We start from the raw sequence: 13020 nt of genomic DNA on the forward strand, positions 1-13020 counted from the left end.
AGGTTTGTGGTTCAGGATTCTGATGTGAAGGTTGTAAATGGCTGCTCATAAATTAAGTGGATTGAGTCTACCAAACTGATGTCACATCCTCTAATTACCGTGTACACAGACAGTTAAGTTAGCATATTCTCTTCTCTCGCAGCCAAATACCTCAAAAATATTCTCAACAGTGATCTGCAAGAATGGCTCGTTATGATTGATGAAAGAGCTCTCTGTGTTTTCAGATGATTTAGAGGAATTGCATCTTTTTTTATGATGATACTTGTATAGCTTGGGTTAATCCACAGAATCACTGAGCAGTAGCCTCTATTACAGAACCATTTGGGTTGAGACAGTGGGTCCTTAAAGTGCCCCTTGCAGAAACGTGATGGCAACATTTTTTTTTTTTAAGCAGGGGTTTTCTTTATTCCTCTCTCTTGCTTTTTAATATTGTACCAGAAAATTCCTGCCAAATGAAGGGGAAGCAGATGGTGGCATACTTTGATTAAAATATATTTTTTGATCTCTTGGGCTCTTTAGGATATTATTACAATGATTAGAAAAAGTCACCATAAACTATCTTGACTAAAGTGTCTTGCTGCCTGCTCCCTCCCCAGCAGACTGCTGGCTGACTGGCATAGCGCCCAGAAGGAGGACAGTCCGGTTGACAGATGTGGTTGTCAGTAGCAGAAACCCTCGATATTGAAAGTTTTCATAGTGCTTTAATTTATTCTGTATAAGCAACTTGGGCTAGATACTTTCGAGCATGTAATAGACTTACTCTCTAAATAATTGCCTTTATTTTATAAAAAGATGCTTTTACTCTAGGTCTTTACTCTTGCACTGTTATGATTGGTTCTTTCCAATTTAGATTATTTGTATTTTATTTGACTACTGTTTATTGAATACCTACTGTGTACCAGATGTTGGGTTAGGCTTTTGGATAAGACATGGCCCCTGCCATCGAAGAGCTCTTAGGCTCATTGAAGAAATGGATATACACACAAGTAGCAATAATAGGAAGTGGTAACTGTTTTTTTAGAGGGTTGGGCAGAAGCTGATGAACTACCAAAAAGGGAGGGGTCAAACAAACACCTCATCAGAGCTTAGTTCTCAAATCATACTGAGCTAAGTTGCCATTGTTGGCATGGTCATCTGAACGTGAGCTGATATATCAACTTGTGTGTGTGTTTGGTCTTCCAATGTGGACTGGAAAGTTCTTGAGAAAAGTTGGTCACATTGAGGGCGTGGATGCCAGAGTATCTGGGAGATGCTTAAATAATGTCTGATTCACTGAAGGAACTTACTGCTTGGTGACATTGAATTGTGCTTAGTAACTAAAGCATTGATTAGATCAAAGACCCTGAACTCAGGCATGTGAACAAAGCCCAGCTATGAAGCCAGAGGAGAAGGCTGTTAGGATGTTGGGGCCATTTCCAGGGCAGTGCTTCTTTTTTCTTTGAATAGGGAAGGCTGTCAGCTCATTAACCACATACCATTCCACAGTTCTCCAGAGAAAGTGGTTCTAGGACTGAGTGTGGCTGCTATCTTCACAAAAGCAGGGATAGAAATCAGTTATACATCTTCAGCATCCCATGTGGTCCTTGGAATTTATTATGGTCATTTTTTATTGATATGGTCAATGATTTGCAAATAGTATATGTGTTTTTTTGTTACACAATATCCCATGGAAACATAGATAAATTTAACAAAGCATATTTGAATAGGATGGAAAACTGGCTGAAATATATTTGTGGGAGCAAAATAAACTCGAATTTAAAAAACGATGAATCTTTACAAGTCAGCAGTAGTCCTGCCTCTCAAACTCTCCTACTGTCTAATTTTTGACAAGTGTGAAGATGAGAACCAGTAGGGAATATAATTAAGATGCTTACTAAAAACACCTTGTCTTAACACTAAGAACTATGAAGATTTTAGGGAAGAATTTTCAATAGATTTTGAAATTATCAAAAGGTATATTTTTAAAAATCAGTTTCCCATATCCTCAAAGCTCTAGAAAATCACTCTAGCGCATTACTTTCTAGAGGCTTTGGTTTCTCAAATATTGTGTGTTACCAGAGGGGATCTTGGTCTAGAATCTCCTTGTCTTCAAGTCTGAAAAATGAAGGATTGAGAATACCTTCTGTTGAGAATGTTTGAAGTTATTAGCCAGCCAGTAGGTGAAATATGTTGAGAAGCGTCTGCAGAAGACAGGTTCATGTAGGAAAAACATTTCATTAGTCATTGGTTTACCTTTTCCTTTGAGTTACCCCTCTTCTAGTTTTCTACAAGGATGTAAAATAAATCCATCTGAGGCCTCACTATTTGCGTGGCCTTTGAGCCCACGAGAGGATGGAATTGCCCCTCTGCCATAGTTAAGCCTGTGTTATAACATTTCCTTTTGCTTCCAAAGGTGGAAACGTGGCTTGTGCAACTTGAGCAGACCATGCAAGAGACAGTGCGACATTCAATCACAGAAGCTATAGTGGCCTATGATGAAAAACCTAGGGAACTCTGGATTTTCGATTTCCCGGCTCAGGTTGCACTAACCAGCTCACAAATCTGGTGGACTACAGATGTAGGAATAGCCTTCAGTAGACTGGAAGAAGGCTATGAAACGGCCCTAAAGGATTTTCATAAAAAACAGGTATTTTATAGTTTCATGATTTAGAGAATTAAAGGGACTCGAGGTAAGCTAGCTAGCTTGCTTGCTTGCTTGCTTGCTTGCTTGCTTGCTAGCTTCCTTCCTTCTTCCTTCTTCCTTCTTCCTTCTTCCTTCTTCCTTCCTCCCTTCTTTCCTTCCTTCCAAGTGTCTTCTGTGTGCAAGGTACTGTACTAGGAAGATTTTAGCAATCAGTCATTTAACTTTTCATTTTCTACCTATATATTATCATTCTAATTTTCTACATGGGTTTTCAAAACATCCATCATGTCTATTATCCCCTCAAGACTCTAGGACATCATTCCCTTCTGGGTACTGTGCCTATTTTTTTTCCTTCTGTGTAAGACTCTCCATCTCAGCTGACAATGTATTTATTAGCAAATACGTGCATGATTCAGAAAGGTGGATGACTGTTCAACAAAAACAAATGTTTTTATGCATTTTGGTTTTCTGTTAATTATAAATCACAGATGAGTAACTTTGGAAAATAATCTATTTTGAATTCCATTTTATTCATCCAGGTATGCCATCTCCTCTCCTTAAGCCTCCCATCTTAAGGTGTGCTCTTAGCTATGGAATAATTCAGACATATAGCCTTTCTTTTATTTGATAGATTAAGAGAATACTAGGCTTGGAAAGGAGTGTAAATATGAGTTTGTCTACCCTTCTTGCATTCAGTGGATAAAGGTTGAATCCAGAGATATTAAATAGTTTTCCCAATATTCCACAATTTGTAAGTGAAACTGGCAGGGCCAGCAGAATTCAGAATGCTTTCCATAACTTCCCATTCTTCTCTTTGTAGCAGTGCTTTTAACTCAGTACCTTGAATATCAAATAGATTTGGATAGTGAAGGATGCTTGTCTTGTGACACATTCAAGAATTTTAAGCCATAGCGTGTGTTGATAATTCCTTTCAATTTTGCTCTTTTAATCTTGGGTAGGGACCACCTCATTTATGTTACTAAAGAAGTTTTGTATGATTTGCTTTTGGAGAAAAATATATTCTTGATTTTACATCCTTTGGAAAATGGGGCATTGGTTTCTATTTAGTAGGCTTCCAGTCATAGTATTAGATTGAAAGAAGTGGCTGATTTCCTTCTAAGGCAATGTCTCTTTAATTCTAGCCAGTGCCATTTGGATGAGGAAACTGAATAGTTACATTTTTTTTAATGGGCATAAACCACTGAGATAATTAAATTGCAATGAATTCTATTATGCTTACAAAAATAACTTTTCGGTTAATTTATTGATATTTGTGCTTTTACAGTAACTATTTTCATTACATATTTAAATAAGGAATTTTTAAATACTTAAAATAATATCCACTCTTAAATTTCAGCTGTTATCAATCACTGTTCAAACTTAAATCTTGTAACAAACGTATTTCTACTTGATCTATTCTGATTTTTTCTCCCTTGCCTCCAATTATTGTATTTTTTGTAATGATTAGAATATTTTATTGCTAAAACAGTAAATGGTGTCTTATGGATTTTTTTTACTTATATCAACTTCATTATTTTCAATTTCTTGATTTGTTTATTGTTAAAGATATAGAATGAGAAAATCCAGATGTAGAAGAGAAAGAAAGGAAAAGTAATTTTTTGAAAAAACTTCTAACATGAATAGAAATGTTCATGTTAGACCAGCGAATAGATGCCTTCAGTACATTTCAGTTTGGTGACTGATACTAATAGGCACATTAGAGAAGATAACATACTGTTATGCTGTAGTTTGGTTCATGAGAAATGTACATAAATTGAAACCCTTCTAGTTGTCTCTCTTTAGACATGGATGTAACCATATACTAGAGATTGTTTTTAATTAAAATGACTTGCTAATAAATAAAGAACTTTATCTCTTTAAAATAGCTTAATTTTATTTTTTTAATTTTTTCTAAATATTAATTTATTCTAATTTTTTTTGTAGCTGATTTTTTAAAGTTTATTAGGGTAACATTGGTTAATATAATTATACAATTTTGAGGTGTACATTATCATTTGACATCTATATATTCTATTGTGTGATTACACCCAGAGTCCAGTTTCCTTCAGCTACGATATTTTTGATCTCCTTTATCTAATTCACCCTTCCCCAACTCCCTTATATTTGTAAAATAGCTTAATTTTAAAATTGAGATCAGAGTTGGCTGTTATTGATGATCCGCCTGAGCAAGAGATTTCTTTCCTTAGTTCTTACTTCCAAATTGTAGTGAGATAAATATCTGAGGTCATTATTTTAAACTCAATTTTTCCCCTAGACCTAGTGTGATTGTATGTTAAATTATGTTGGGATTAAAAGCAAAAATACTGCATTTTAGATATATGTCCTTGCCTTGCCAGAGTCTTTGAAGATATGTCAAATGTAACAAATTTATCAGATTTAAAGATTCCTTGGCAAAAGTATCTTGGAAGCTTGAGTTCTGATAAGAAAGTTTTTCTACTCTTCCTTTATTATTGAGCTGTGTGAAAATAATAATAATAAAAAAAGATGGAGTCATTTTTGACTTTAAAAAATGAATAGCTAGTGTGCTATGACATTTCCCAGAGGACTTTTAATAATACTCAAGATTAGCAATATAAAAATTTTCTCATTAACCGTCCATCCTCCCCCACCTACAAAAAGTAAATCTGTGACATGTCCCTTATTTGAACATCCGCCTAGATGTAAAAGGAAGAGAGTTGTCCCTAGGATAAAGCCCTGAAGAATTCTTGATAAACAAAGTGAGACATTTATTGAGGCCTTCTGCCATCACTGTGTCTTGACTGTAGAGCAGGTATTGGCTACTGTTTTCTCTAAAGGGTTATATAGTAAAGATTTTAGTCTTTATGGATCACACAGTCTCTCTCACAACTAGTCGTCTTGTTGTTGTGGTAGGAAAGGAGCCACAGGCAATTTTTAAAGAAGTGGGTGTGGCTGGATATAAAATTTTATTAATAAAACTTTATTTATAAGACCAGGCGGTGAGTCAGATTTGGTTCATGGTCTACAGTTCGCCAACCCTTATTCTAGAAACGACCCCTATAATAAGCAGAACAGATCCTGAAATAACTCAAAAAAACGGACAGATGGATAAGGGAAAAATGGATTTGCTATCCGTGTATGCCACTAGAGTCCAGTCTGATCCAAAAACCTGAGAGTTGGTTCTTTGAACAGACCAATAACATGAACAAAGATTTGCAGTTTACAGGACAAAGCAAAAATAAAAGGTTAGGTAAAGGAAACATAAGCTCTCTGAGAAAGAGATATTTTTTTAAATTAAGTTTATTGGGTAACATTGGTTAATACAATTATATAATTTTCAGGTGTACATTATAAATTGACCTCTGTATATTCTATTGTGTGTTTACCACCCAAAGTCCAGTTTCCTTCAGCTACCATATATTTGATCCCCTTTACCCTCTTCACCCTCCCCCTCTCCCTCTTTATTTGACCCCCTTTACTCCATCTACCTCTCCCCTCCTCCCCCACCCTCTATCCTCTGGTAACCACTAGTCCATTGTCCATACCCCTGAGTCTCTGTCTGTTTGTCCTGTTCATTTGTTGCTTTTAGGTTTATATCCCACATATAAGTGATATCATGTGATTTTCTACTTTTTCTGCCTGGCTTATTTTTCTTAGCATGATTATCTCAAGGTCCATCCATGTTGTCACGAATGGCAGTGTTTCATCTCTTCTTACAGCTGAGTAATATTTCATTGTATATATGTACCACAGCTTCTTTAGCCAGTCATCTATCGTAGGACACTTTGGTTGCGTCCATGTCCTGGCTACTGTGAGTAATGCTGCTATGAACATCCATGTGCAAATATCTTTTCGGATATGGGTTTTCAAGTCTTTGAGGTAAATACCCAGTAGAGGGATTGCTGGATCATATGGTAGATCAATTCTTAATTTTTTTGAGGAACCTCCATGCTGTTTTCCATAGTGACTATACCAATTTGCAGTCCCACCAGCAGTGTATGAGGGTTCCTTTTTCTCCTCATCCTCTCCAGCATTTGTTATTTCTTGTCCTGTTGATTATAGATATTCTAACAGGTATGAGATAGTATCTCATTGTGGTTTTGATTTCCATTTCCCTAATAGCTAGCGATGTTGAGCATCTTTTCATGTATTTGTTGGCCATTTGTATGTCCTCTAGGGAGAAGTATCTGTTCAGGTCTTCTGCCCATTCTTTGACGGGATCGTTTGTTTTTTTGTTGTTATTGAGTCCTATGAGTTCTTTTTATATTTTGGATATTAGGCCCTTATTGGAGGCATTGCTTGCAAATATATTTTCCCATTCAGATGGTTGTCTCTTTACCTTGTTGATGGTTTCTTTTGCTGAGCAGAAGCTTTTTAATTTGATGTAGTCCCATTCATTTATGTTTGCTTTTACTTCCCTTGCCTTTGAGGTCAAATTCATAAAATCCTCTTTAAGTCCAAGGTCCTTGAGTTTAGTTCCTATGTTTTCTTCTATGCATTTTATTGGAGAAAGAGATTTTTAAAAAGCTGTATAACACTTCCTGTGCTTTAAGTTAAAAATCTAAATGGATGATTTTCTATGAATACTGTTTTTAAAGTTGATTCAAAATGAAGTGGAAAACTTGAGCAGATGAGTAACCACAGAAATAATTCAAATGATAACCAAGATAGTTAAAGATTCATATTCCTAAATAGAGCCCTTTTCCAGTGGTTTCTCAGACATTTAAAGAACAGATAAACACCCTGTCGCATCAGCTGTTCTATAGTGTAGAAAAAGACAGAAAGATTTTTTTACTCACCTTATAAAGTTTTAATAAACTTCTTGGCCAGTTTCACAAATTGGCATATCCTTTTTTGCTCTAGATTTTTCACTTAACACTATTGGGAGTCAATTTTTTGTGGGTCTCACATTTTGTCCATCTTTTGAGCAGAGGTACTGACTACCTTTGTTCTAGACTGTCTTCGCATGGATGTTTATATAGCAGACATCCCTGGAAGATAAAGATGGTGTCTCTCCAGAGCAAAGGGCAGGTTGACTTGTTGTCCAGTATAATAGAGATAATATTTCCTTCCAGGGCAAAAGTCAGGCATGCTTACAAAATATTTGGGCTCCCTAAACTCAGGGTTCCTCTACTACAGCAGTCCCCAACCATTTTGGCACCAGGGCCCAGCGCTCCTATGAGAATCTAATGCCCAGTGATCTGAAGTGGAGCTGAGGCGGTGATGCTAACGCTGAGGAGCGGCTGCAAATACAGATGAAGCTTTGCTCGCTTGCCCAGAGCTCACCTCCTGCTGTGCATCCAAGTTCCTAACAGGCCACTGACAATACTTATCTGCAGCCCAGGGGTTGGGGACCCCTGCAAGTCTGCTGTAACACAGCTCACTGTATGTGCAAGCAACTTATTCCTCTTTTAGGTTATCTTTTGAAAGACGGGGGTCAGGGACTGATGCGAATGCTGATACTCTGATATTACTCAATGCTTTTGCTGTGACTAATAAACTATCTTTTATCTGTGACTCAGGAGTCCTGTGTCTTCTGCCAGCATTCATAAATCTTTGGCAGGCTAACTTAGCATGAAAGTAGAGTAAAATCTTAAACCCTCCTATTTCTCATCAAACATATTTTGGAGAGTCTTCATGTTGCAGATATTAGAAATTCACTTTTTTTTTTTTTTTGCTTAATAGTCCTGTGTAAATTTTTTACACTTTTTTTTTTTTTTTTCCTTTTTTTTAACGAAATTTTGGTTTTCCATTATAGTCCATTGTGTAAATTTATTACACTTTTTTTTTTTTTTATCCATTCTGTTAACTGACATTTGGGTTTCCACTTTGGGGCTATAATTTCTAAGGCTGTTTGAAACATTCTTGTACAAGTCTTTGTCGACACATATTTTCATTTCTCCTGGGTAAATACCTAAAAGTGAAATTGCTGGATCATAGGCAAGGCACATGTTTAAGTACTTAAAGTGCCAAACAGGTCTCCACTGTTCCATTCCCATCAACAGTGTGACAGAATTCTAATTGCCTCATATATTGGCCAGTATGAGGTGTTGTCAGTCTTTACATTTGCAGCCGTTCTAGTAGATGTGAAATAGTATCTCCTTGTGGCTTTAATTTGCTTATCTCTAATGTTTAAAGATGTCGAACAACTTTTCATGTGGTTTTGGCATTCATATAACTTCTGTTGTGAAGTGTCTGTTCAAATATTTCGCTTTTTTAAAATTGGGATGTTTGTCCTTTGGGTTGTAGGATTTCTTTATTTTGGGTATAAGTCCTTTTCAGGAAATGAATAGACTCTTCATTTTGTTAATGGTATATTTCGTGAGTCGAATGTTTTAATTTTGATGTGGTATAGTATATCAAATTCTCCTTTTGTGATTATTTTTCTGTCATGTGTAAGAAATTCTTGCCGGTTTCAATGTCATGAATTCTCCTGTGTTCTAGGTGCTTTATAGTTTGGGGTTTCCATGATCCATACATTTTTTTCTTTTTCCATTGAATTAACTTGGCACCTTGGCCAAAGTGAAATGATTGTATATATGCGGGTCTATTTCCAGACTCTCCTATTCCATTATTTATCTTTCTGTCTTTATGCCAAATCTACACTGTATTAATGACTACAGCTTTATAGTAAGCCTGAAATCATGTTAAATATAGCCTCTAACTTCCTTTTTTTCAAAATTATTTAGGTTATTCTATGTTCTTTTCATTTCTACATAAATTTTATCACCTTGTTTATTTATTTTAAAAAGCCTAATCTTAGCCTAATTAAATTTTAACTGGGATGACATTGAATGTAAACATAAATGTTGGGAGGATGGATATCTCAACAGTGATGTTTCTTATAATCCAAGAGCATGGTATATCTTCTGATAATAGGTCTTCTTTAATTTCCCTCAGCAATGTTTTCTGTAGTTTTCAATGTAGTTGTCCTGTGCATTTCTTGCTAGACTTATTTTTAGATAGTTTATGTTTTGATGCTTCAAACATATACTAATTAATTAAAATTTTTTCTAATGTTTGTGGATGGCATATAGAAATATATTGATTTTTAAAAAATATTCACCTTATGACTTGAGACTTTGCCAAATTTGCTTACTAGTTATAATAGGTGTTGTTTTTTTTTAATCGTTTCAGAGGGCTATGTACATAAACATAACATCTGTAGATAATGAGTCTTACTTCTTGTCTTTCATTCTTTTTTTTGTCTTTTATTTCATTTTCTTGGGTTACTGAATTAGCTGGGACCTCCAGCACAGTGTTGAAGTATGAGAGTGGACATCCTTGCCTAGTCCTAGTCTTAGAGAAGAATAATTTTTAATGTTTCACTGTTAAGTATGAGAGTTATAGGTGTTCATAGATGCCTTTTTTTAGAGAAAAGTCCCTTTCATTACTACATACTGAGAGTTTTTATCCTGACGCATTGAACTTCTTCAAATCTGTTAAGATGTTCATGTGGTTTGCTGTTACTGTGGTGAATTTTTTTTTAAATTTATTTTTCAAGTATAGTTGACATACAGTATTATATTAGTTTCAGATGTACATGGTGATTACACATTTATATACCTTATGAAGTACCACTGGGGTGAGTATTTTAATGCTAAGCCAACTTTACATTTCTGAAATAAACTTCATTTGATTATGATGTATTATCTTTTATATATGTATATATTTTTGTTGGATTCTATTTGCTAATATTTTGTCAAGGAATTCTGTATTTATGTTCATAAGAGACATTTGTCTGTTTTTTTCCTTACCTATAATATCTTTGCCAGGTTTGGAGATCAATGTTATGTTCCTTAAAAGGAATAGGAAAGTATTACTGTTTTATGAAAGACTTTATTATAGGAAACACTGGTGTTGCCATCTGGGCTTGGAATTTTCTTTGAGGAACATCTTAAACTTATAAATTGATTTATTTTACATATATACTGCTTATGTAGCTTTATTTGTGTCTTCTTTTTCTTGTGCCAGTTTTGGAAATTTGTATTTTTCAAGATATTTATCCATTTCATTTAAGTCAGTGCTGGCAAATTATAGTCCTCTGGAAAAATCTGACCCAGTACTTATGCCTTGAGCCACTTTCACACTACATCAGCTCAGTGAGGTCATAGTAGAGGCCAGGTAGCCTGCAAAGCCTGAAATATTTACTGTCTGGCTCTTTACAAAAGAAATTTGCCCACCCCTGATCTAAGTTTGCAAACTGAGTTGACATTAGCCTAGCACATCTGGAGGATCTGGAGTCACATTCTTTCATTCCTGGTGTTGGTGATTTGTGCTTTCTTTCCTTCTTTCTCAGTCAGGCTTTCCAGGTGTTTGTCAATTTTATTTATGGTTTTGAAGAACTATTCTTGACTTTGATTTTTTCTATTTGTTTTACATTTCACTGATTTCTGCTTTATCTCGATTAATTTCCTTTCTTCTACCTTGAGTTTAATTTGCTCCTTTTTTTTTTCATTTCTTGGAGTAGGAACTTAGATTATTGATTTTACACCTTTTTCTTTTCTAATGTAAGCATCTGAAGGAAACTTTATAACTTGAAGAATACAGAAACCTGCAGAGAAAATCATGCTTGATGGTGAAGCAGTAGAATCATTTCCATTAGTGTCAAGAATGAGGTAATTATGCTCACTGTCTCTGACATTCACTGCTCAATATTGTGCTGGTACTTTTAGCAGTAGGACTCAAGGAAAGATGGAACGTGAACATGGTAAAGGCAGGTACCAAACCGAGATTCCATGACACATGCCCCAGAAGTGCAGATAAGTGTGGAACCTGGTCTCCTGCAGTTTCCTTTGTTCTAGCTGATGAGAATGAAAATCTCTTATTTTTGATCTGGCTGAAGTTGAAACATTGGTGGGTTTCAGGATTAGAGATTCTTGCTTCTGTTGTTTTGAAACAAAAAGAAGATTATTTCTGTGTAATGTCCAGTTGGAAAGGGATCGAGGATTTCGGTAGCTGACCCGCAAAATACTATGGCAGTTAGTTACACTACAAGCTCCACATTTTTACAGAGGAGCTCCTTCCAGCTGCTTCCCACTCTGCCTCGGGTGTCCCTAGATTGGGAGATCGGCCATGCTCGATACTGGTGAAACTGCAGTGCTTCCGCTTCTGCAAGGGAAGTGTGCTTCCTGTGTTGTCTCATTTAAACCTGTGGTATTTAGGGACATAGCTCTTTCACTTCACATGCGTGGCCTCTTTATACCACACTGGCATAGGAGCTGGTTTAGGAAAAAGTTGAGGATCAGCCACCACTGCATATCACTTCTGACCTTGAGTCTGTTACTTTCTATGCCTGCCACCTTCCTTCATGGCAAGTTCATTACCATCCCACCACGCAAAGCTGGCTGCCCTTGGGAACACCACAGCATCTTAGACACGTGTATCATGTCAACCTCAGTGATGGGGAAGATTTCCTTTCTTGGGAAGTGTTTCCATGTTTATCTAAATAAGAGAATTCATAGGTGGGGAATACCTGGTTACTTCTCTCCAATTGTCTAAATCATTAGAGGTCAGCTCTTGCCTGGTCAAGATGTCCTGTTAATGAATATGTTATCCGCACGGGAAAGTTTTGTTTCTGTTGTTTGTAAAATCCACAGTAAAATCCTAGAATCATGAACTAAATCTGGCTTCACCATTTATAACTGTGTGATCTTGGGCAAATTACCTTATATTCTCATATGTAAGGTTGGGATAATAATAGTACCTTCCTCATAGAGTTGTGATGATTAAATTAGAATACACACATGCCACACATACACACATGCAAACACATGTGCACAATACCTGTTAGATAGTTAGTGCTCAGTACATGTCAGCTCTTATTATCTGCTTGTGCCGTCAGAGAGGAACCAGATCGATTCCGACAGGATTGGTGTTCCACCCTCCACCCCTTCTTTTTGTTACATGGAAGGACAGTCTCTGACTGTCTGGAGCCATTTGTTCTGGGTCTCTTCTGTTCTGGACTCTCAGGATGTCCCTGGCGACCATTTCTACTGTATCTTCAGGTTTTCACTTTGACTCATCCTCATCAGGGATTAAACATTCACAAGTCTCTCTCCTTACTTAAAAACAACACAACCATCAAAAATTGTCCCTTGAAGCCATGTCTTCCATTTTCTGCTCTATCTCTGTCACTTTTAATATCAAATTTTTTGAACTAAGTACCTATACTTGATTGTTCCCTTTTTCCATTTCTTATTCTCTCCATGACTCATTTCTACCACTTGACGGAGTCTGCTTCTATTCTTTTTTTTTAATGTTAGAAAATACTTCCTTCATCTTCAGATACTCTGTTCCTTTATATTCATGTTTATTTGAATTACACTTTCCATCTACTTCTTGGGCTATTCTTCAGATTTCTTTCCTTGCTCCTGTTCCTCTTCTTGCCCCTTAAATGTTTCTGTTTCTTATGGCTC

The 13020-nt window shown here is 36.1% G+C and overlaps 1 protein-coding gene across 1 annotated transcript in view; it reads left to right on the top strand.

Moving 5' to 3' along the window:
- Nucleotides 1-13020, top strand: part of DNAH11 (dynein axonemal heavy chain 11) — a 270126-nt gene that overhangs the window by 79393 nt on the left and 177713 nt on the right. The window contains 1 exon segment of the mRNA XM_025046892.1: nucleotides 2393-2626. Within this exon segment, the coding sequence (XP_024902660.1) occupies nucleotides 2393-2626 (234 nt within the window).

Source organism: Pteropus alecto, unplaced genomic scaffold (assembly GCF_000325575.1).
Source record: "Pteropus alecto unplaced genomic scaffold, ASM32557v1 scaffold21, whole genome shotgun sequence".
Lineage (NCBI taxonomy): Eukaryota > Metazoa > Chordata > Mammalia > Chiroptera > Pteropodidae > Pteropus > Pteropus alecto.